At 41.4% G+C, this 22,784-nt stretch overlaps 1 protein-coding gene across 2 annotated transcripts in view; it reads left to right on the top strand.

Annotated features, from left to right (window-relative positions):
• The window catches only part of LOC126238586 (UBX domain-containing protein 11-like), a 197,813-nt gene that overhangs the window by 72,912 nt on the left and 102,117 nt on the right, over nt 1–22,784 (top strand). For both annotated transcript variants that reach the window (XM_049947801.1, XM_049947800.1), the window contains exon 4: nt 7,573–7,695. In XM_049947801.1, the coding sequence (XP_049803758.1) occupies nt 7,573–7,695 (123 nt within the window). The remainder of the gene's footprint in view (nt 1–7,572; nt 7,696–22,784) is intronic.

Below are 22,784 nucleotides of genomic sequence, written 5' to 3'. Positions count from 1 at the left end.
TAGTCTATATACTTTACAATCTAATATATTATTTCGAAGAAAAACTCATGCCGAACCATGGAAAGTATGCGTTACATAGGACCATCTGGAATCTTTAGTGTGGTATACACATCTGAAGTGGGGACACTTTGGATCTTTAAAATGCAAAGTCAAGTTATCCCAATATTGCTACCATCTGAATTTAGAATGCTTGGCTAGTAACATTCTAAAGAAATGTAACATTTGCCAGAAAACTCAACCCATCAACTATTGCCGAAAAATTGAATTACGTCCAGTCATACCACACCAACCTTTAACATTGATATCTTGTGATGTGTGTGGACCATGTCCGTGAAAGATTTAAGTATATTCTGGCATTCTACAATACTTTTTCGAAGTATGTGAAATTGTATCCTTTGAGGAATCTACGTGTGCATCCTATGTTAAAGAAATTTGTCAATGATTTCATAACAGAATTTGGAAAACCGAAGGTGATATTGACAGACAATGCTGCCTTGACAGACAATGCTGCCTATTACACCAGCAAAATCTGGAAAGAGACTATGAAGGAATACAATAGTAAACATTTATTAATATATATCACGTTTTTATCCCTGTGGGAATCCAATCGGAAGATTGTCCCACGAATTAAATCGATGCCCACATACATATACCACACATCAACATTACAAATGGATCGAGTGGTTATCAGGATTTGAAAGGATTTATAACGACTTGCCTCATACTTCTTCATGATATTCGCCCAACCAAGTGTTGTATGGCAAGGATGATTCTCAAGACTGGCTAAAGGGATGGCTACAAATTGAAGAAGACAATCTCACTAAGGAGGACCTCTCGAAGAAAGTTTACTTAAATCTACAACATCAAACTCAATTACAATAGGCAAAATTCGATAAAAATGTGAAGGAGGAGAAAAATTTTGTGAGAAACCACCCAAAGGCCTCGATAAAGAAAAAGTTAAATAAGAAAGTTGCAGTTTTTATACACTGGACCATACAGAATAATACAAATTCTCCATGAAGGAAGTTATATACTTGCTGACTATGATTCTGATGTGATAAAAGGTTTATTCCACCACACGGAGATAAAGAAATATAATCGATGAGAAGATATATACCATTTGTGGAGAGAAAATAAAGGAAAAGAGAATGAGAAGAGTATTTACTAACAGGACACCGATATTAGACTAGAGCCACAGGATGAGCTACAAGATGTATTATTTTGTTCATTATTTTATATATAGTTAAGAAGATTATTTTATTCAATTATTATTAAATATAATGTATGTGTTATGGCAAACACACCACGATAATGTAATTTAAGAAGATTAAAATGAAAAAGTTCACAGAAAACATAATTTCTGGAAAGAGAAAGAAGCAGTTAATAGATTGAAGAACAAGAGAAAGCAAGATTAACTGACTTCGAGGTGACTGGTTAAGTTTAAAAGAATGCTACCCTACAGGCATAAGTATTTTATGTTTATGAATTGTTGAAGGATTTTTATATGTATTAATGGTAGAAAGTACACTCCTGGAAATTGAAATAAGAACACCGTGAATTCATTGTCCCAGGAAGGGGAAACTTTATTGACACATTCCTGGGGTCAGATACATCACATGATCACACTGACAGAACCACAGGCACATAGACACAGGCAACAGAGCATGCACAATGTCGGCACTAGTACAGTGTATATCCACCTTTTGCAGCAATGCAGGCTGCTATTCCTCCCATGGAGACGATCGTAGAGATGCTGGATGTAGTCCTGTGGAACGGCTTGCCATGCCATTTCCACCTGGCGCCTCACTTGGACCAGCATTCGTGCTGGACGTGCAGACCGCGTGAGACGACGCTTCATCCAGTCCCAAACATGCTCAATGGGGGACAGATCCGGAGATCTTGCTGGCCAGGGTAGTTGACTTACACCTTTTAGAGCACGTTGGGTGGCACGGGATACATGCGGACGTGCATTGTCCTGTTGGAACAGCAAGTTCCCTTGCCGGTCTAGGAATGGTAGAACGATGGGTTCGATGACGGTTTGGATGTACCGTGCACTATTCAGTGTCCCCTCGACGATCACCAGTGGTGTACGGCCAGTGTAGGAGATCGCTCCCCACACCATGATGCTGGGTGCTGGCCCTGTGTGCCTCAGTCGTATGCAGTCCTGATTGTGGCGCTCACCTGCACGGCGCCAAACACGCATACGACCATCATTGGCACCAAGGCAGAAGCGACTCTCATCGCTGAAGACGACACGTCTCCATTCGTCCCTCCATTCACGCCTGTCGCGACACCACTGGAGGCGGGCTGCACGATGTTGGGGCGTGAGCGGAAGACGGCCTAACGGTGTGCGGGACTGTAGCCCAGCTTCATGGAGACGGTTGCGAATGGTCCTCGCCGATACCCCAGGAGCAACAGTGTCCCTAATTTGCTGGGAAGTGGCGGTGCGGTCCCCTACGGCACTGCGTAGGATCCTACGGTCTTGGCGTGCATCCGTGCGTCGCTGCGGTCCGGTCCCAGGTCGACGGGCACGTGCACCTTCCGCCGACCACTGGCGACAACATCGATGTACTGTGGAGACCTCACGCCCCACGTGTTGAGCAATTCGGCGGTACGTCCACCCGGCCTCCCGCATGCCCACTATACGCCCTCGCTCAAAGTCCGTCAACTGCACATACGGTTCACGTCCACGCTGTCGCGGCATGCTACCAGTGTTAAAGACTGCGATGGAGCTCCGTATGCCACGGCAAACTGGCTGACACTGACGGCGGCGGTGCACAAATGCTGCGCAGCTAGCGCCATTCGACGGCCAACACTGCGGTTCCTGGTGTGTCCGCTGTGCCGTGCGTGTGATCATTGCTTGTACAGCCCTCTCGCAGTGTCCGGAGCAAGTATGGTGGGTCTGACACACCGGTGTCAATGTGTTCTTTTTTCCATTTCCAGGAGTGTATATTTCATGTATGTGTAATGGGCACGATGAAAGCTAAAGGAAATATGAGAAAGGAATGAAAAGGAAGCTGATATAACTGTCTAATTGACATTATAATCTGGAAAACATGAGAAGAAAACCATCTGTTGAAGACAATGAAAGCATGATACAAAACATACGAAAATAATTATTTGACATACGAAAATAATTATTTGAACAAATTTGAAACACTGTTTTTCTGTTGACAAATCAATATCAGGCGAAGACACAACACTTGCCCCAGAGAGAATCGCAAGACACACGGTGGAGAAGCATAGATGATGTTACCAGCTGATATATCATTCCACCCGACACTGTACGCGGCACGTTTGAAGAACAAGAAAGAAGGAGATGACCAAGCTGACTATAGCTGCATCTACGTCTCAGTAGAAGTCGCAACTCTATCCATTTTCTATCAGAACTGGCTGCAATTCCTGCCTTTTGCAGCCAGTTGAAAGGGCTTCTCACCAAACAGTGAAGTGTTGTGTGTGTGTGTTGTGTAGTGTGTGTGAAGTGCATCGTGTCAAAAAGTGAAATTCAAACAAATTAATTGACTTTTAGAGATTCATGTAAATGTGCAATTTCTGTTAGGCCCCCATTTACAATTACTCACGTAAAATGTGATGTAAAGTGTATGTAACAACTTGTGGTATGAATCTCGGGATGGCTGATCTAAGGTATAACAGCACAGTACATTCTCCAGTGAATCCTATCATGACATTACAAAAGGGGGGGGGGGGTTAATAGTGATGCAACGGGTACCAAATTTGTTATAAAAGTCAGTAAATTACTCAACGGACAGTATTTTTCAGTACAGGTATGTCATTCATTTCAAACAAGCATCGATACGTGATGTCACTGTCTAGACACGAGTGGACTGTAATCTAAATTTGTTTTAGCAAACTTAATAGTTTCTTTCAGGTGATAAAATTTTATTGATTATGAAATACAAGTTCTTGAAATTTATGCAGAATCAGAAATGTTAATTAGTAATTGCAGGTTATAATTTACCTGTTTAATATAAAGGTGTTTTGAATGTTGTGTGCATGAAAAAGTGTGAATTTATGTGCAGCTTTTACTCGGAGACGAGTTACCACTTAGAGTACTAAGAGTATGCATGTACAGTTCGCTGACCTGCGCAGTGAATTTTATTTTTTGTGATTTTGACCCAAATGGACACAAATCCAGTTTCATTTAGACTTTACGTGAGATAGACACATCACGTTATTACCAAAGAGTCATTTAGCCCATTAGGGAAAACTGAAAACTGCGCGCTTGATTTGAAATGCATTACACGCTGGTGCGCAATTGAGCTGTCCAAACGCACTTGGACTTAATGCACAAAGTTAGAAATTAATTTTGATACAAGTGCTGATTATTACAAAAATGAACTGAAAGTTTATTCAAAATATCGAGGTTCTGTTTTAATCGAGACATGTATCACCTTGTTGATCATATTGCTTAGCAACACTGTAATCCAGATTAATTAATTCATTAGAATGATTTGTGACGTAATAAGTCCCATTACACATAAAAAACTGTTACATGAAATTTGCTGACCACATGAGGGTATGAGAGTGATTTTATTTCCAGAAATGCCAATAAACAGGCGGTTTCAAAAGTTAAATTACTAACTGTTGTGTAACTTCATTGCTTGTCCCTCATCACTACTGAACGTGTTGTATCATGGGTCTTCACAAGAGATCTCAAGAAGCCGGGATAAACAAGAAACAAGAAGAAGACTAAAGAAGAGGCATCGATATATTCTACTCACACAAACATTTGAATCAGCAATACCTACTTAATCCATGTAAGTCAGTAGCCCAGTCCACCTAAGATTGATGTGGGTCCTTTTTTTCTCAAAATATGTTCTTGTGATAAAGAAAGTATTTTAGACAGTTTAATTTCTGTCAGATTTGGTTAAGGCTTCACTTTCTGTATTTGGGATTTCCTGACAAGAACTTAGTCTTTGGTCTTTTCGAGTCACAAATTTGACAAGCCAAAAAATATAACTGCAGTCATTTGCAGTAAAAACATCCCACTCTTCATGTTGTTCATAAATGTTGGAAAAGCTGTAGGCTGTAGGTGGCATGGGAGATGTTCTTGCAACATTCACTAATGCACTGCCTGTAATATATGTATTAGTAGCTATTGATAATGCTATGTGATCTGCATTAGTAGTTGGTAGTGTTTCATGGCTGAAAACCCACACTCTCGCCTAATTGCAAAAATATTTCAAGGTCCTTTTTGCACACACAATGAATCACATCTTCATTGCCACTTTTGTAAAAGGCAACCTACACATGCTACCAATAGGAACTCATCCTAATTTATTCACAACAAGAGATATATACAGGATGCTCCCTGGAGACAGTGCAGTCTGTCTTAATCTGTTTTCAAAATTAAAGACCAATCCACGCCATATCAGAGTTCCTCCTATAACAAATAGAGTCCACAATACAAATACTTTAACCAAACTGGTAGCATACTCGCCATGTATTCCACAGATTGGGTCACAACTGACTCAAATCAGCTCTGGGCTGACTTATGTGCCGGATTCTGATGATCCATGTCCTCTGGGTAGTGGGGCCAGTAACAGGTGACAGTGATGTTGCACCAGCTGTTTGGGTCCCATAGTGACATCAGATGGTGTCCCATAGCCCATACATGACTCTTCATCAAGAATGGAAACATCTGCCAGAAGAGTTCTTGAACCATCTTATGGAGAACAGACTATGTTACCTCTAAGCATATGAGACAGTTAGGGGTAAACGTATTTCAAATTAACTTGACATTAGAGTGGGATTTATTAGACCAGTTCTAGACCTGGTTCTTCCACACAGATGTAAATATTACCCATTCATTCACCATGTTCTGTAAAACAGTTCATGAAGGAGAATCGAGGTGTTAAACATTAAAAAAGTGAAAGTGAATGGCTGTTAGAAACTGCATCATTAATTATTTCTGCGTGCTAAGGCTTCTTCAACTGTATTAAATAGCAGCAGTAGATTGATGCAATCACATTGTCATTAACTGAAAATTATCAGTTACATACATTTGTAACAGAAAGACCTGTTTACAACAAAGATAGCTACTTGTCATGCAGCTAACAACAAAGATAGCTACTTGTTATGCAGCTAACAGGGGTCTTTCTGCCTTGAATTTTCATAACCAGGTACTTTTTGAAGAGGGGTGGTTATTCAGATATTATTTAGAATTTATTTGTGTTCTGTGTCTTGCTTTATGTCTAATGGTAGTTTGCTTTTTGCACCAGCTTACGGTACTCCACACCCCTTTGAACCAGAGACAGTAAGATATACCTTCAAGGAAATAATTTTTCTGTCTTGCATTGTTATTATGTAAAAGTTATGTCAAATTAAATTGATTTTTATTACTGGCATTAAATACCATTAGGAAGTAAAAATATAGTGGACTGCATATAAGAATTCCATGCTATTTGAAGGGGTTGCTTCAAAATGTGTGGATATATACTTTACACAATATTTGTATTGCTCACATATGCTGGATTCATCTTTTATTTATTTTATCTGCATTTGCCCATAATATAAATACATAAGAAAACTGGTAATGAAAATATGCAAAATAAGCTAGTACCCCTCTGTTCAAGGAACATACTGCTATTAACTAATACTGTGAAGAGTTTCAGACTGTCTCTCGATGGTTGTATCTTTGAATTGACACCATTTTAGCACAGTATTCAGCAGGATCCAAAGGAATCTTAAACAAAGTGTTTTGTGGTGTAGGGCCATTGATGTCTATTTCAGGCTCCTGGGCACTATTTTTGCTTGTTTCAAAGTGCATGATGTGAGTGTTTGTATGATTAAAAGTTAAGCAGTTCTCTGTGCACCATCTGCAGTTCTTTTCAGCTATAATCTGATGTGCCTCTGGTATAATCAGACTGGATCCTTGACTGATAAGTTTGTATCTTTAGCTGCTATTAGTTTTTTGGACATGCCTTCGAAGTTATTGAAAATAATTTTTATAGGTTAAGAACAGTTGCAGACCCAGTATCAAACTTTGTGGGGACTTCATGTTTCATGTTATCCCAATCTGAGTTTACTTTTATGTCTGTGATGCACTTGCTACTGTGACCTATTGATTTCGGTTGTGATGGTAAGACTCCACTCGTGCTATATACTTGACATTTATTCCATGACATTTCAATGTACCAAGTAGCCTTTTATGGTCCACGTAATATAAGGACATTGCAAAATGACACTATATACCAATAGGATTGCATTTGCACGTTAGTGTTTAGTGTTTCAGACTGCTACTGTTTTGGGAAGTATAGGGAGGATTTTCGGGATGAGTATTCCTCATTTGAGATCATTACAAAAGTTAGTCAAAAACTTTATGAAGGATGTATAACAGTGATGCAAACACCCGTCTGTGGCTGGTTTGTGTTTGTGGCTAGAGTATTATAATTGTGGCATGATACAACAAGGGAAATCTCTTTGTTGTCTACAATAAAACTGCAGTAAGACAGAAAATTTACCGAAATTTCTACATTCACGAATCAATTTTCCTTTCCATATTTTCTATTTATTGTGGCTCTGTTTCTCAGAGACTTTCACTTTTTACAGCTGACTGATCTGCAGAAAAGCAAGGAAGTAATAAATATAAGCACAAAGAAGAGTATACATTGTAAATATCAGGAACTGCTCCATAGATGTCAGAAAGCAGAGAGACAGGTCTATGAAATGGAGGTAAATGTGTAGTAATTTAGGGTTTCATTTGATGTGTTTATTGTATTGAATTTATAACTAGTAGGATTAATTTTTCCAAAATAAAATCATTCATCAGGTGCAGTGTGAAATATTTTATTGCACTTAACCTTGTTCGACAGGTTAAGCTATCATCTTTATAAATCCACAAAATTTAGAAAAATACAAATCATTAGAACATAGTCATAAATGGTTTATCTGTTTATTTGTCCAGGAATCATTTTAGTACATTGATGGTACATGTGATGCAGGTCAGTGGTAAACCTAGTTAATTTATAATAAATAGTCATTTAGACTACATTGTTGACATAATCAAAATGCATAATAATGTAGGTTGGTGTGCTACATTGCTTCTGCATGTGATAACAGCAGTCATTAAATGAGATGACTTGATAAGCACAACATAAACTATATTATGAATTGACAATTAGTAAAATTTGCTAAATCAGGTTTACTTATTACAATGTTTTGTAAATTCAGACAATGAATAGAAGCAGTGATCAAGCAAGAACTGATTTAACTTTATTTTATATGCATTTAATGTTTGTGTGCATTTTAGGTAAGAAGGCAAATGATTATCTAACATAGCTCCAGTGTGATACATTCCTCTTTGGCAAAAGTTTGTATTTACAGTATCATGTGTAGGTTCATCTTCTGCCTAATTTCATATGTGTGTATATCATAGTTGTGTCTGAAGTGATTTTCCTTTTCTAAGATGGTCCCTTTTGTGCAAGTTAGTATTTTGTATATACAGGAAAGGCAGTGGCAATATTTTGAGAGTTTTAAAAAGGAGTCTGCAGGAATTCATGAATTTAGCTTTTTTTATCACCCTGATAATCTTTTTCTGTATTTTAAATGTTTTTGTAGAATTTGTGGAATTCCCCCAAAAAATTATTCCGTACGTAAGTAGCAACTGTATACTACAGTGGTACATTGTCAAGCACTGATGAGCATTGTGTATTCTGAGTGAGGATCTTAACAGCATATGCTAGTGAATTCAATCTTATTTAAATTGTTTAGGTGCACCTCCCACTTCAGATCTGCCTGAACATGAATGCCTAGAAATTTTGTATGACCGACCTTTTACATGTTTTTTTTCCTTCGATAGTGAAAACAGGTGTTGCAGGCTGGAGGTTTCGTGTGGTGTGGAAGTTAACTGTCACAGTTTTTTTTTTTTTTTTCCCGAGTTTATATGGTGAGCCTATTGGTCCTGAACCAGTGCCTTAAGGTATGCATAACTGATATTGCAGCCTCTTGCAGATTTTCCTCATTCTGTGATTTGCAAAGAGAACATTGGTACCATAATGTATTTTACGAGCCAAGTCATTTATATACTGCAGAAATAGGACAGGTCCCAGAACTGACCCTTTTGGGACTCCATACTTGATTTTCTCCTCATCACTGGAAAAACTAGAAATTTTTTGTGTTTCACTAACTTTTTGTTTTATTTCTATAATCTGAGGTATGACTGGAGCCACCTTTCAGACTGGTCTCTTATTCTATAATTACTTAATTTACACAAGAGAATTTCATGATCAATAACATCAATGGCTTTACATAGATCCAGAAATATGCCAGACACGTGTTGCTTATCATCCACTGCTTTAATATTTCATTTAAGAAGGCAAAATTTTCTGTCTGAGTTGACTTTCCAGCTCTGAACCTATGTTGGGAGTCACTTATCAGCATCTCTTTATTTAAGATAACTGTTAATCTTCTAAGGAACATTTTTTCCATAATTTTGTTGAAGCCTGACAATACTGAAACTTGCCTATAATTAGAAACATCACTTTTTGTACCCTTCTTATGCAAAGGTGTTACTTTTGCAGTTTTTAGATTATTTGGAAACACACCACTATCAAAAAATGAATTTACTATGTTTTTTTTAGTGGTTCCACAATAAATGTTGTGCTAACATTGACAATAGCATTGGGTATCTCACCAACACCCAATGAATGTTTATTAGGTAATTCTTTTAGGATTCTTGACAGTTCATCAGGTGTCTACAGCTCGTGGTCTAGTGGCTAGCATTGCTGCCTCTGGATCACGGGATCCCAGGTTCGATTCCCACCCGGGTTGAGGATTTTCTCTGCTGGGGACTGATTGTTTGTGTTGTCCTCATCATTTCATCATCATCATCATTATTCATAACAGTGCTTAGATTGGGCTGTGTAAAAAAATTGGACTGTGTAACATTTGGGACTTTGTACGGGCGCTGATGACTGCGCAGTTGAGCGCCCCACGAACCAAACATCGTCATCCAGTTCCTCGGGTGTTGCTGGATACATGAATAATGTGTTTGGATTAATTTTTTGATCTGAGTGACTGTTTGTCAAGGTGTGTATTTATTAACTGCTGTGCTATATTAGGAAAATAATTGTTGAAAGCGCTAGCCACATGTTTGGGGTCAGTTAGTTTATTTTTATTCGTAATCATCTCTATATTATTGTGATTAACTGACCTGGTACCCATTTATTTCCTTATAATTTGCCAGGTTGCCTTAGTTTTCTTGCAATTACACAATATTTTGTCATTTTTTTTTTTTACTTTCGAAACTACTCCTGTTAGTATTATTTTGTGTCTTTTGAAATATGTAATAAAGTCAGGATTAGTATTTTGCTTGGAGTACTCTCTTTTTATTTTGATATGATATCCCCCTTTTTTCTTTAAATGGAGCTATCATAGTTATTTTCTTGTTAAAGGTTTGAATGTAGGCATAGACTTACCATACTTCTCATTGATATCATTACAGCCATTACATCTTCCCAACTTTCACCCTTTAGGAGAGAACAAAAATATTCCACATCTTTTGTACTGAAATTCCTTAGAGTGTATCGTATTCTACTGGGAAATTAGTGCCCTGAAGTATTCACTGCAAGAATTTGAGCATTGTGATAACTAAAATAAGTGTTTACAACTTGTATGTTATAGGCATATTTGCGCATATTTATCAAGATCTGATCAATAATAGATGCAATTTGTCAAGCTGGTTCAGTTACCATTGTACTGATGTTGAAAAATTGTAGTAAGATTTATACTGTCATCTCTGAATTAGTTGGATTTCAAGAAATCAATATCAAAGTCACCACATATAATTATATTTCTCTTGGGAGAGTGAATTCCTTCCAAGAGTTCCTCCATACGATTGTAAAACACTTTTTTGTCTCCATCTGGTGAGCTGTATACTCAAATAATAACTGTATCTTGCCTTGGTAGTTCAGCTATAGAGAGTTCTATATCTTTTACACAGGGCAGTTTGTGGTGTTAAGTTACACTATTGAATTCAGCATTTTTTTAAACATATACGCAGGTACCTCGAGGACTCGATATTTTCCTACAAAACATGCTTGCAAGTTTGAACTGAGGGATGTATGTTTGCTATAATATATCTTGTTTGAGCCAGTATGCTGTAAAGCATAGTACAGAAATATCATTTAGGTTGTTTAACATTCTTTCTATTTCATTTAATTTATTTGAGAGTGATTGAACATTTTGATGCAGTAATTTAAAATTAGGTACAGAGAGTAGATCATTTCTTGCTTGACCACTTACCCATCTATTTGAGCTAGTGTAGTTAGTGGAAAAAAATCCTCATGTTTTCCAGGGATGGCAGTCGTGGTGTTTGATGTATGGCTTGCTGGTTCACCGTATGTGGGTTCTGCCTTTCTTCTGTTGAAATGTTCCCAATGTCCACTTTTTCCATCCTTTTTCACCCATCTGTCCATTAATGACTGCCTTGTTGGTGCATTTGATAGCTTGAAATTTAACCTAATAAGTGTGTTGTGACTTTCTTTGAGCTTATTTTTTATTATATACTGGTCCATAACTGTCTGTTTTTTTGTGGGTGGCACTTTCACTTTGAGACTGGCTCTTTTTATCTCATTGTGCATTTGTGTATGCTTCTTCCCTGTACTGGTACTTGGTTTCTCAGTTTTCGCTGTGTGTATGAAAGAAGCAAGCCTATTACAAATGCAAATCTTTCCTTGTTTGGTTAGATGTAAACCATGAGTTGTATGTTCATTTCTTTTCAGGTGTTCGATTTCTAAATTCAGTGATAATCTCTTTCTACATATGCCTGTGGCAGTGTTGATTTTTTCTAACATAATGCGATGTACAGATCTGATTTTTTCATCTAGACTTTGTGTGTGAAGTCTAAGCGGTGTTGGATGAATTATTACATTTGTTTTGTGCGTGAGCTTAAGCATATATTCCAAAGAATCTATCATGTTCTTCCAAAATTGCAGAGGTTTTTCAGCGTCATTTGTGCCACCAATAACAATTAACATATCATTAATGGAGAAGTTATCAGTTAATTTGATGACATGTTTCACAACTTCCTTAATTGACACACCAGGTTTTATAATACTTTGCACACTGTATGTTTTACCTAATTTGCCTTCTAGTACACTCCCTATTTTCTACTATGACTGGCACTTAAAATAAACACTTTTTCTCCTTTTGTAGCAGTTGTTTGAGGACTAACAGATTGCAAGTTTTCACTTGAAACATGATAAGGGTTTTTCACTGCTCCTTGTTCAAAATGGGGTATTAGTGCTTCTGAATCCTTGAATTTAATTTTCATAATGCTGTTTTCTTCTTGCAACACTTTTCAGACCACTCATCATAAAAGGGCTGTATTTCTGAAGGAATTTTTGGCACACTTTCCTTTGTCGGCTGTTTCCATTTTGTTGTTTGAAGTTTAGTAATTTCCATTTTTAGTATACTGTAGACTGGATACTTGTTTGTGTAGTTTTGATATTTTGTCCTTACAATTTGCACACAATTTCTTTTTATTGGAAATATTTACATTTTTCTCAGGAGATGCACGACATACTTTTGCACTGGCCGCCGTATTGAATGTTACTTAACAGGAAGTGTAGTTTGGATATTTCATCCTTACAATTTGCACACGATTTCTTTTTAATGGAAATATTTATATTTTTCTGAGGAGATGCAGAACATACTTTTGCACTGGCTGCCATATTGAATGTTACTTACAAGAAGTGTCTTACAAAACTTTACTTAATACTGGGTTAGCAGACATCAAAATATTACTGGAAAATTAATAATACCTAAAACAAGTATGTAAAAAATATAAAATGTTTGTTTAAAATTATGTGATGTGCAATAGCTAAGAGTCAGAATTAAAAAGCGGGCAGTGACATGGCATCACAGAAGCTCACTGAAGAAGAAAATGTTCAGAACTGTGTGATTGGGAGGGAAAGTTATAGCTACTGTGTTCTGGGGTGCAAAGGGTATGATTTAGAAGGTATGCATGCTACATACTGTCCAATATGTCAAAACCCTCGAATAGCTTAATGTGCATCCTCAGCGAATTCACCCGACGAAAGCTATGGCAGATTTTTTTTTTTTTTTTTTTTTTTTTTTTTTTTTTTTTTTTTTTTTACATTGCAATGCAAACCATACCACTGAAGAGATTGCAAAAACTGGATGGGAAGTCTTGCCTGACCTGGTGCCATCAGACCTCCATATGTTGAGGCTAAAAGAAGTCCATCGAGGGATTCATTCTGAAGGTGAGGAGTCCGTGAAAACATCCATGCATCAGTGGCTTCGGATGCAAACTCGTGTGTTTTACCACACGGGAATATATGACCTAGTTAAAAATGGATCAGAACTATGGAAACGGACTGAGGTTTTATTGAAAAGTCATAAATTAATTGTCAAGGTTGTGGTTTTCAATCTGTGTAGTTGCACTTGAAATTCATGACACTTAAAAAGGGGGGGGGGGGGGGGAGGGGAAGAAGGCTGACCCTCATAAATTTTAGGTTAAAGGAAGCTATGAAAAGGGTGGTGTAGGATTTTATTTGTTAAATGTTGGTAGTGGTGCCATGGGCCAAGGATGTAGAGGCAGTTCACCGTACTTCCTAGTTACCTGGGGACTGTTGTAACTTCCTTTGCACACTTTGTAGTCCTTTACTGGATAGAGGAGTGAGGAACATGAGTGGTTTGTGGACAGAGAATTCAGGTATTAACTATCCTACATCTTATATATAACTATCCTACATCTTATATAAAATAGTGAAAGTAATACGTAACGTTGCTGTAGTTCAGTGTCAGTTGATAACAGTATATTTGAATGTTGAGATGTCCATGAACCATGGACCTTGCCGTTGGTGGGGAGGCTTGCGTGCCTCAACGATACAGATAGCCGTACCGTAGGTGCAACCACAACGGAGGGGTATCTGTTGAGAGGCCAGACAGACGTGTGGTTCCTGAAGAGGAGCAGCAGCCTTTTCAGTAGTTGCAAGGGCAACAGTCTGGATGATTGACTGATCTGGCCTTGTAACAATAACCAAAACAGCCTTGCTGTGCTGGTACTGCGAATGGCTGAAAGCAAGGGGAAACTACGGCCGTAATTTTTCCCGAGGGCATGCAGCTTTACTGTATGATTAAATGATGATGGCGTCCTATTGGGTAAAATATTCCGGAGGTAAAATAGTCCCCCATTCGGATCTCCGGGTGGGGACTACTCAAGAGGATGTCGTTATCAGGAGAAAGAAAACTGGCGTTCTACGGATTGGAGCGTGGAATGTCAGGTCCCTTAAACGGGCAGGTAGGTTAGAAAATTTGAAAAGGGAAACCGATAGGTTAAAGTTAGATATAGTGGGAATTAGTGAAGTTCGGTGGCAGGAGGAACAAGACTTCTGGTCAGGTGACTACAGGGTTATAAACACAAAGTCAAATAGGGGTAATGCAGGAGTAGGTTTAATAATGAATAGGAAAATAGGAACGCGGGTAAGCTACTACAGACAGCTTAGTGAACGCATTATTGTGGCCAAGATAGATACGAAGCCCACACCTACTACAGTAGTACAAGTTTATATGCCAACTAGCTCTGCAGATGACAAAGAAATTGAAGAAATGTATGATGAAATAAAAGAAATTATTCAGATAGTGAAGGGAGACGAAAATTTAATAGTCATGGGTGACTGGAATTCGAGTGTAGAAAAAGGGAGAGAAGGAAACGTAGTAGGTGAATATGGGTTGGGGCTAAGAAATAAAAGAGGAAGCCGCCTGGTAGAATTTTGCACAGAGCACAACTTAATCATAGCTAACACTTGGTTCAAGAATCATAAAAGAAGGTTGTATACATGGAAGAACCCTGGAGATACTAAAAAGTATCAGATAGATTATATAATGGTAAGACAGAGATTTAGGAACAAGGTTTTAAATTGTTAGACATTTCCAGGGGCAGATGTGGACTCTGACCACAATCTATTGGTTATGACCTGTAGATTAAAACTGAAGAAACTGCAAAAAGGTGGGAATTTAAGGAGATGGGACCTGGATAAACTGAAAGAACCAGAGGTTGTACAGAGTTTCAGGGAGAGCATAAGGGAACAATTCACAGGAATGGGGGAAAGAAATACAGTAGAAGAAGAATGGGTAGCTTTGAGGGATGAAGTAGTGAAGGCAGCAGAGGATCAAGTAGGTAAAAAGACGAGGGCTAGTAGAAATTCTTGGGTAACAGAAGAAATATTGAATTTAATTGATTAAAGGAGAAAATATAAAAATGCAGTAAATGAAGCAGGCAAAAAGGAATACAAACGTCTCAAAAATGAGATCGACAGGAAGTGCAAAACGGCTAAGCAGGGATGGCTAGAGGACAAATGTAAGGATGTAGAGGCTTATCTCACTAGGGGTAAGATAGATATTGCCTACAGGAAAATTAAAGAGACCTTTGGAGATAAGAGAACCATTTGTATGAACATCAAGAGCTCAGATGTAAACCCAGTTCTAAGCAAAGAAGGGAAAGCAGAAAGGTGGAAGGAGTATATAGAGGGTCTATACAAGGGCGATGTACTTGAGGACAATATTATGGAAATGGAAGAGGATGTAGATGAAGATGAAATGGGAGATACGATACTGCGTGAAGAGTTTGACAGAGCACTGAAAGACCTGAGTCGAAACAAGTCCCCCGGAGTAGACAACATTCCATTGGAACTACTGACGGCCTTGGGAGAGCCAGTCCTGACAAAACTCTACCATCTGGTGAGCAAGATGTATGAGACAGGCGAAATACCCTCAGACTTCAAGAAGAATATAATAATTCCAATCCCAAAGAAAGCAGGTGTTGACAGATGTGAGAATTACCGAACAATCAGTTTAATAAGCCACAGCTGCAAAATACTAACACGAATTCTTTACAGACGAAAGGAAAAACTAGTAGAAGCCGACCTCGGGGAAGATCAGTTTGGATTCCGTAGAAATACTGGAACACGTGAGGCAATACTGACCTTACGACTTATCTTAGAAGAAAGATTAAGGAAAGGCAAACCTACATTTCTAGCATTTGTAGACTTAGAGAAAGCTTTTGACAATGTTGACTGGAATACTCTCTTTCAAATTCTAAAGGTGGCAGGGGTAAAATACAGGGAGCGAAAAGCTATTTACAATTTGTACAGAAACCAGATGGCAGTTATAAGAGTCGAGGGACATGAAAGGGAAGCAGTGGTTGGGAAGGGAGTAAGACAGGGTTGTAGCCTCTCCCCGATGTTATTCAATCTGTATATTGAGCAAGCAGTAAAGGAAACAAAAGAAAAATTCGGAGTAGGTATTAAAATCCATGGAGTAGAAATAAAAACTTTGAGGTGCGCCGATGACATTGTAATTCTGTCAGAGACAGCAAAGGACTTGGAAGAGCAGTTGAACGGAATGGATGGTGTCTTGAAGGGAGGATATAAGATGAACATCAACAAAAGCAAAACGAGGATAATGGAATGTAGTCGAATTAAGTCGGGTGATGTTGAGGGTATTAGATTAGGAAATGATACACTTAAAGTAGTAAAGGAGTTTTGCTATTTGGGGAGCAAAATAACTGATGATGGTCGAAGTAGAGAGGATATAAAATGTAGACTGGCAATGGCAAGGAAAGCGTTTCTGAAGAAGAGAAATTTGTTAACATCGAGTATAGATTTAAGTGTCAGGAAGCCTTTTCTGAAAGTATTTGTATGGAGTGTAGCCATGTATGGAAGTGAAACATGGACGATAAATAGTTCGGACACGAAGAGAATAGAAGCTTTCGAAATGTGGTGCTACAGAAGAATGCTGAAGATTAGATGGGTAGATCACATAACTAATGAGGAGGTACTGAATAGGTTTGGGGAGAAGAGGAGTTTGTGGCACAACTTGACCAGAAGAAGGGATCTGTTGGTAGGACATGTTCTGAGGCATCAAGGGATCACCAATTTAGTATTGGAGGGCAGCGTGGAGGGTAAAAATCGTAGGGGGAGACCAAGAGATGCATACACTAAGCAGATTCAGAAGGATGTAGGTTGCAGTAGGTACTGGGAGATGAAGAAGCTTGCACAGGATAGAGTAGCATGGAGAGCTGCATCAAACCCGTCTCAGGACTGAAGACCACAACAACAACAACAACAACAACAACGATGTATACAGATACAAAGATTTAGAATTCTGTCTGTCTTCAATACAATGATTACTCCATAGATGACAAGCCCTGATGCTATGTTATGAAACGATAAACACAGAAAATGGGGCTCTGGAGAGGGGTTTCTTGGATTTCGTTGGTAAAGGTTGGTAAAGTGTTAATGGCAGCATCCTGATGCTGCAGTGGTGTTTGTAGGAAACGTGGTGGCATGACTGGTGGTGCAAGCAGTTTAAAGTAAAGCCAAACAGTCGGCGGCTGATACCACAGAGCTGAGGCTGTTAGCCAGAACTGAGTTTGCAGAAACACAAGATAAGTCAGCTGCATGCAGGCTTTGGAGCCAGTGGGTTGAGAGTGCTGCCATGCAGGCATGTGACGGGCCACTACATATGTGTATGAGTTGTCTTCATATGCAGTAAGCAAGCCTCTGCCTCATATAAGTAGTAATTAAAAGTTAACCTACGAGTACTTGTAAATTGGTAAAGCGTTACAACATTCCCTTATTATCTTCTTAGCAAGTCAGAGCATGAAAGTTAAACAATTGATATATTTCAGATTGAGGCTATAAATTGACACCACAGTTTGTGGAGTAAGAGTAAAATACATGAATACAGTAAAAAATGTTAGAGCGCATTGAGTTGAAGCAATTACACTGTGACTGGAAGGAACCCTGTTAAACTTACAGCACAGGCCAGTTTCTATGTATCATGGAAAGTATGGAACATAATTTTGTACTGTCTATTGCAACATTTGATCTACATAAAGTGGGCTTCATACACTATGCACATTTTGCAATGTGTTGTGTTGCTATGGTTCATTAATGAACGTATGTAATTTTTCTGACTCTTAACTTTTGCACATCATATAATTTTAAACAGACATTTTAATATTTTTTACTTAATGCTTTAGAATTTCTTATTTGTCCAGTCCTAATTTAATGTCTACTTAACCACAACTTGTAGAAAGGACAGAAAAATTGCTCAACAGGAGGTAAAGATTTGTGCCCTTAAGGCCGAATTAAAAAATACCAATTTGGAACCATATAGGCTAAAGGAGGAAAAAGAGATGGGGTGCTGGGGAAAGTTAGCAAGCAAAGGGCAAAAAAGGGAAACTGTTGAAAAAATTTAGAAATTCCGTTAGTAAATCAGTTTGGCTTGATATTTGAAATAGTGGAGGAAGGGCCTCATCCAGATACAGCTAAATGTGGTTTGAAGCTTAATATTAGCTTAATGAAAAAACACAGGTCATGATCAAATCAGAACAGGAAAAGAAGAATTCTGCTTGTAGGTAGCAGCTTCAGGAGAAATTATGTGAAGGGTATTGTTGTAACAACGACCATTCTGGTCGCTGGGTTGCCGTGAAGGAAAGCGCAGCGAGACCCACGGAGTGGCCCACAAACAACAACACAAACAGCAAAGGACGGACACGAACCACAAAGGACAACCAAGCGAGACCTTACGAACAACAACACACAGGAAGCAATGGAGTCACAAGAAAACCTCATGAATCAACCACGTCCACTCATACACAGAACAAAGTAACATAAACAAGCTGCCTGTAGGCTAGATGTTGATAGGCGCATGCTAAGATCAGACTGACTGGCTGAGCGAGAGGCAGGCACTTAAATACATGATTGAGGGCATCGCTATTGGCCGCTGGGACCACGTGTTCCACCGTGGCGCCCTCACATTATATATGGGCCAGGAGGTGTGTGCTGCTACGGCTTATAGCCCGATGGTGCAGAGACCTCTAGTGGTCTTCGACATCCATGCCATCTGGCGTGGTACCAGATCCCTTCCCACCTGAAACTTGTGTGTAGTGGAGGAAACGCCCAGGATGGTTCTGGGATGGTCGGCAGTGGGAAGAAGAGTCAGCTTGTCAACCGCCATTGGCGGGGAGGAAGAGATGCCCGAGGTGTCCATGACAGCCAACCCAGAGTCCAGGGCAGCGGAGGGAGCTGCCGATCCACCTCGGGGCGGGGAGGGCTGGCGGCAGGCCTCCGGGGGGACAGTAGCGGTGACTTGAGGACCACGTCCATATCTGAAGGAGGTGGGGCAGGAGGAGGTGGTGGTGGTGTGAGCCCTGCGGGGGCACGCAGGCGGAGCTGATTATGATGGTGGCACTCCAACCCTTTCGATATCTGCACCAACGTCACACACCGCCCATGGGCCGCGCCGACCGTGGCGGGCTTCCAACCCTCCTTGCGTCTGTCCTCACGGGGCCACATGGCCGCGCCTTGGGCGTAATTCTGAGAGGGCCGGGACTGGGGTTGGGAGGGGGATAGCATCAGTAAATGGAGCAGTGTCCGCAGCTGCCACCCATGGAGGAGCTCCGCCGGACTATGTCCGTCAATTGGCGTGGTGCGATAGGTGCTCAAAAACAAGATGAGGGCCGACGTGGTTGCTGCGCCATTGGACGAAGGGTGGAAAGGCAGGCTATGGATACGTTTGATACCGTTGGCCTGACAGAAGTTGTGGAAGGAGGATGCCGTGAATTGGGGGCCATTATCAGAGACCAATGTTTGAGGCAGGCCCTCAGTGGCGAGAACCTGGGCCAGGGCCGTGACTGTAGCCTCCGTGGTGGTGGATGTCATGCAGACAACATATAGGTATTTGGAGTAGGCATCAACAATAAGTAGTCACATGGACCCCAAAAACATAACCGCAAAATCGATATGGATGCGATCCCAGGGCTGGCAAGGCACAGGCCAGGGTGCAAAGGACTGAGGGGGGGGCTTGCGTGGTGACACACACACACAGTGCACCCACGGACCAGGCAGTCAATATTGCCATCAATGCCGGGCCAATACACGTGCTGGTGAGTCAAAACTTTCATATGGGACATACCCTAGTGCCCGCAGTGTATCAAACAGAGCACCTGAAGCAGCAGACCCGTAGGGATGACCACCCAATGGGCATCAAACCCCGTGGCCAACAGAAGGAAATTATCGACCACAGAGAGCCTGTGGGACAGATGGTGCCAGGGGCTGAGATTGGTGTAACATAGGAGGGCCACCCGCGGACCATGTAGCGGAGAACGTGCCACAAGATAGGGTCGCGGCGGGTAGCTGTGACAACGTGAGCAGCTATAAGAGGCAAACCGTCCAGAGCATCCCAGTGGGCGAAATCAATGTGAAAGCAGAGGATCTCCTGTTGGTCAAAGGCAGGATCGGGGCCTGCTGGGAGACGTGGTAAATCGAATCGTCCGCGTTAGCATGGTGGGCGATGGGCTTACACCAGATGGTGTAAGCGTAATTTCGTAAAAATAATGCCCAGCGCTGGAGACGTTGAGCCGTCTGCTCTGGAAGGTGAGAGTGGGGTCCGAAAAGCGTAACGAAGGGTTTATGGTCCGTCAGGAGGGTGAACTTTGCCCCAAAGAGATAGGTGTGAAATTTTTGGATGGCAAACACGATCACCAGGGCCTCCTTTTCAATATGTGAGTAGTTCCGTTGTGCTGGGGTCAATGTCTCAGAGCCATAAGTGATGGGTTGTTCGGAGCCATCAGCATCCCGATGCGTGAGGACGGCACCAATGCCGTATGCCGATGCATTAGCCGCCACAACAAAGGCGCGGTCCGGAAGAAAGGAGTAGGCAAGGGGCGGACTTCAGAATTGCCTTTAAACATAGAAAAGCCTGGTCAGAAGCAGGAGTCCAATCAAAAGGTACCCCTTTGCGACACTTGTGATTGAGGGGTTGAGCAACGGAGGCAGCCTGGGGTAAAAACTAAGTAATAAGTAACCTTGCCCAAAACCACCTGGAGTTCAGATAAGTCCTTGGGATGAGGAAGGGCCTCAATGGCCTCGACATTGCGACCCGAAGGGCGAATGCCATCTTTGCGAAGCCAGTGGCCTAAGTGTTCCACTTCTGGTTGAAAAAAACAACACTTGTCCAGCCGACAGCGTAAACCTGCAGATTGCAGAGCATAAAATAAGGCGCTGAGGTTTTGCAAATGTTCCTGGCAGGAACACTCGGAGACCAAGGTGTCATCCAGATGATTCATGCAGGCTGGGATAGGCTGCTCCAGGAACCGCTGGAAAATGGCCGGCCAGAAGAAACACCAAATGGAAGGAGCTTGTACTTGTATAACCTGAAAGGCATGTTGATAACCATGATGTTCTGGGACTCAGCGTCCAAGAGTAATTGGTGGTATGCCTCAGCCAGGTCGATCCGGGAAAAGTACTCACCCCCGGCAAGCTTGGCAAGAAGGTCTTCCTGTCGGGGAATGGGGTAAGTGTTGACGAGGGACTCAGCATTGACAGTAGTGCCGAAGTCCCCACACAACCGAAGGGACCCATGGGTTTCTGCATGACCACCAATGGTGTTGCCCAGGCACTGTATGTCACAGGCTCCAGATCACCAGCATCCTGGAGCCGATCAAATTCCTGCTTGACCACCAGCCTTAAGGCCACCAGAATGGGCCGGGCCCAGAAAAAATTGAGGCATGCGCACCTGGCCGAAGTCTGATGTGCACCTGAAAATCGGAAGCACATCTGATATCCATAGCAAACAACGTAACAAAAGCGTAGCACAGATCGCCCAAGTTTTGAAAAGGAACAGCCGTGGAAACGACCTTAGCTTCATTGGAAATTAAAAAGTAAAACAGTTGAAGCACATCCAGGTCAAAAATATTTGAAGCTGACGGATGGTCAACGACAAATAGGGTAAGGAGCCGGGGAACATGTTTGAACATTGCCTGGACAACGAACTGCCCACAAATGGGAATGGAACCGTCTCCGTAGGTGACCAAATGTCGAGAGGGAGGTGACACCTCAGGAGAGCCCAGGTGGGCATATGTCACCATATTAATCAGGGAGACAGTGGCCCCAGTATCGATCTGAAAACTGACAACCTCAGTGAAAAGGTGGAGCATGAGGAAAAGCTTCTGCGCAGATGGGTCATCCTGTGGGAAGACGGAGTGCAGAGCACGGACGGTATCTTGAGGCCCAGGAGGGGCAGGACTGGAGCGAGTCAAGCGACTATGACAAACTGATTGAATGTGGCCCTCCTTGTTACACAGCATGCACGTTTTCCAGCGAAGGGGACAATTGGCTGGAGAATGTGCGGTAAAGCAGTGTGGGCAAGACGGAAGGGGGCCGGGCGACCGGCGACGAGGGGTGACCAGAGGCGCTGATGCCATAGAGATGTTGGACAAAGAATCATCTCGACGGTGCCGGCTGCTGTTGGTTGGGCCACAGCGACATCTCGAGGGCGGAACCCGCTGGGACGCATTGATCGCCGCCACTTGCGGCCCCGCGATAAGATGCTCATTGGCTGCCTGAGCAATTTCAAAGGAGTGGGCAATGCACACAATCTTTTCTAAGGAGGTGTTATCGAGCTTCAACGCTGCAGTGCGGACGTCAGGATCGGGAGCCAGCTGAATCACCACATCCCAGATCAGGGAGTCCACATACGAAGCCTTACACTGCTGATCGGTGCACGTGAAATCACATCTACGGCTGAGACCCTGCAAGTCCATGATGCAGGAACGATACGATTGACCAGGCTGTGTATGGTACTGGTGGAACTCCAGCCGAGAGGCGACCACATGGTAGCATTGGGAATAATAGTTCGTCAGTGCCAACTTTCGGAGCAGAAAGAACGTGTCTGGGGAGGCTCGAGACAGGAACAACGACTGCTGCAAGGAGTCATCTGTGACTTGAAAA

The sequence above is a fragment of the Schistocerca nitens genome, chromosome 1 (assembly GCF_023898315.1).
Source record: "Schistocerca nitens isolate TAMUIC-IGC-003100 chromosome 1, iqSchNite1.1, whole genome shotgun sequence".
Lineage (NCBI taxonomy): Eukaryota > Metazoa > Arthropoda > Insecta > Orthoptera > Acrididae > Schistocerca > Schistocerca nitens.
Note: the sequence above shows the minus strand (reverse complement) of the source record. Positions and strands in the feature narration are given on the sequence as shown.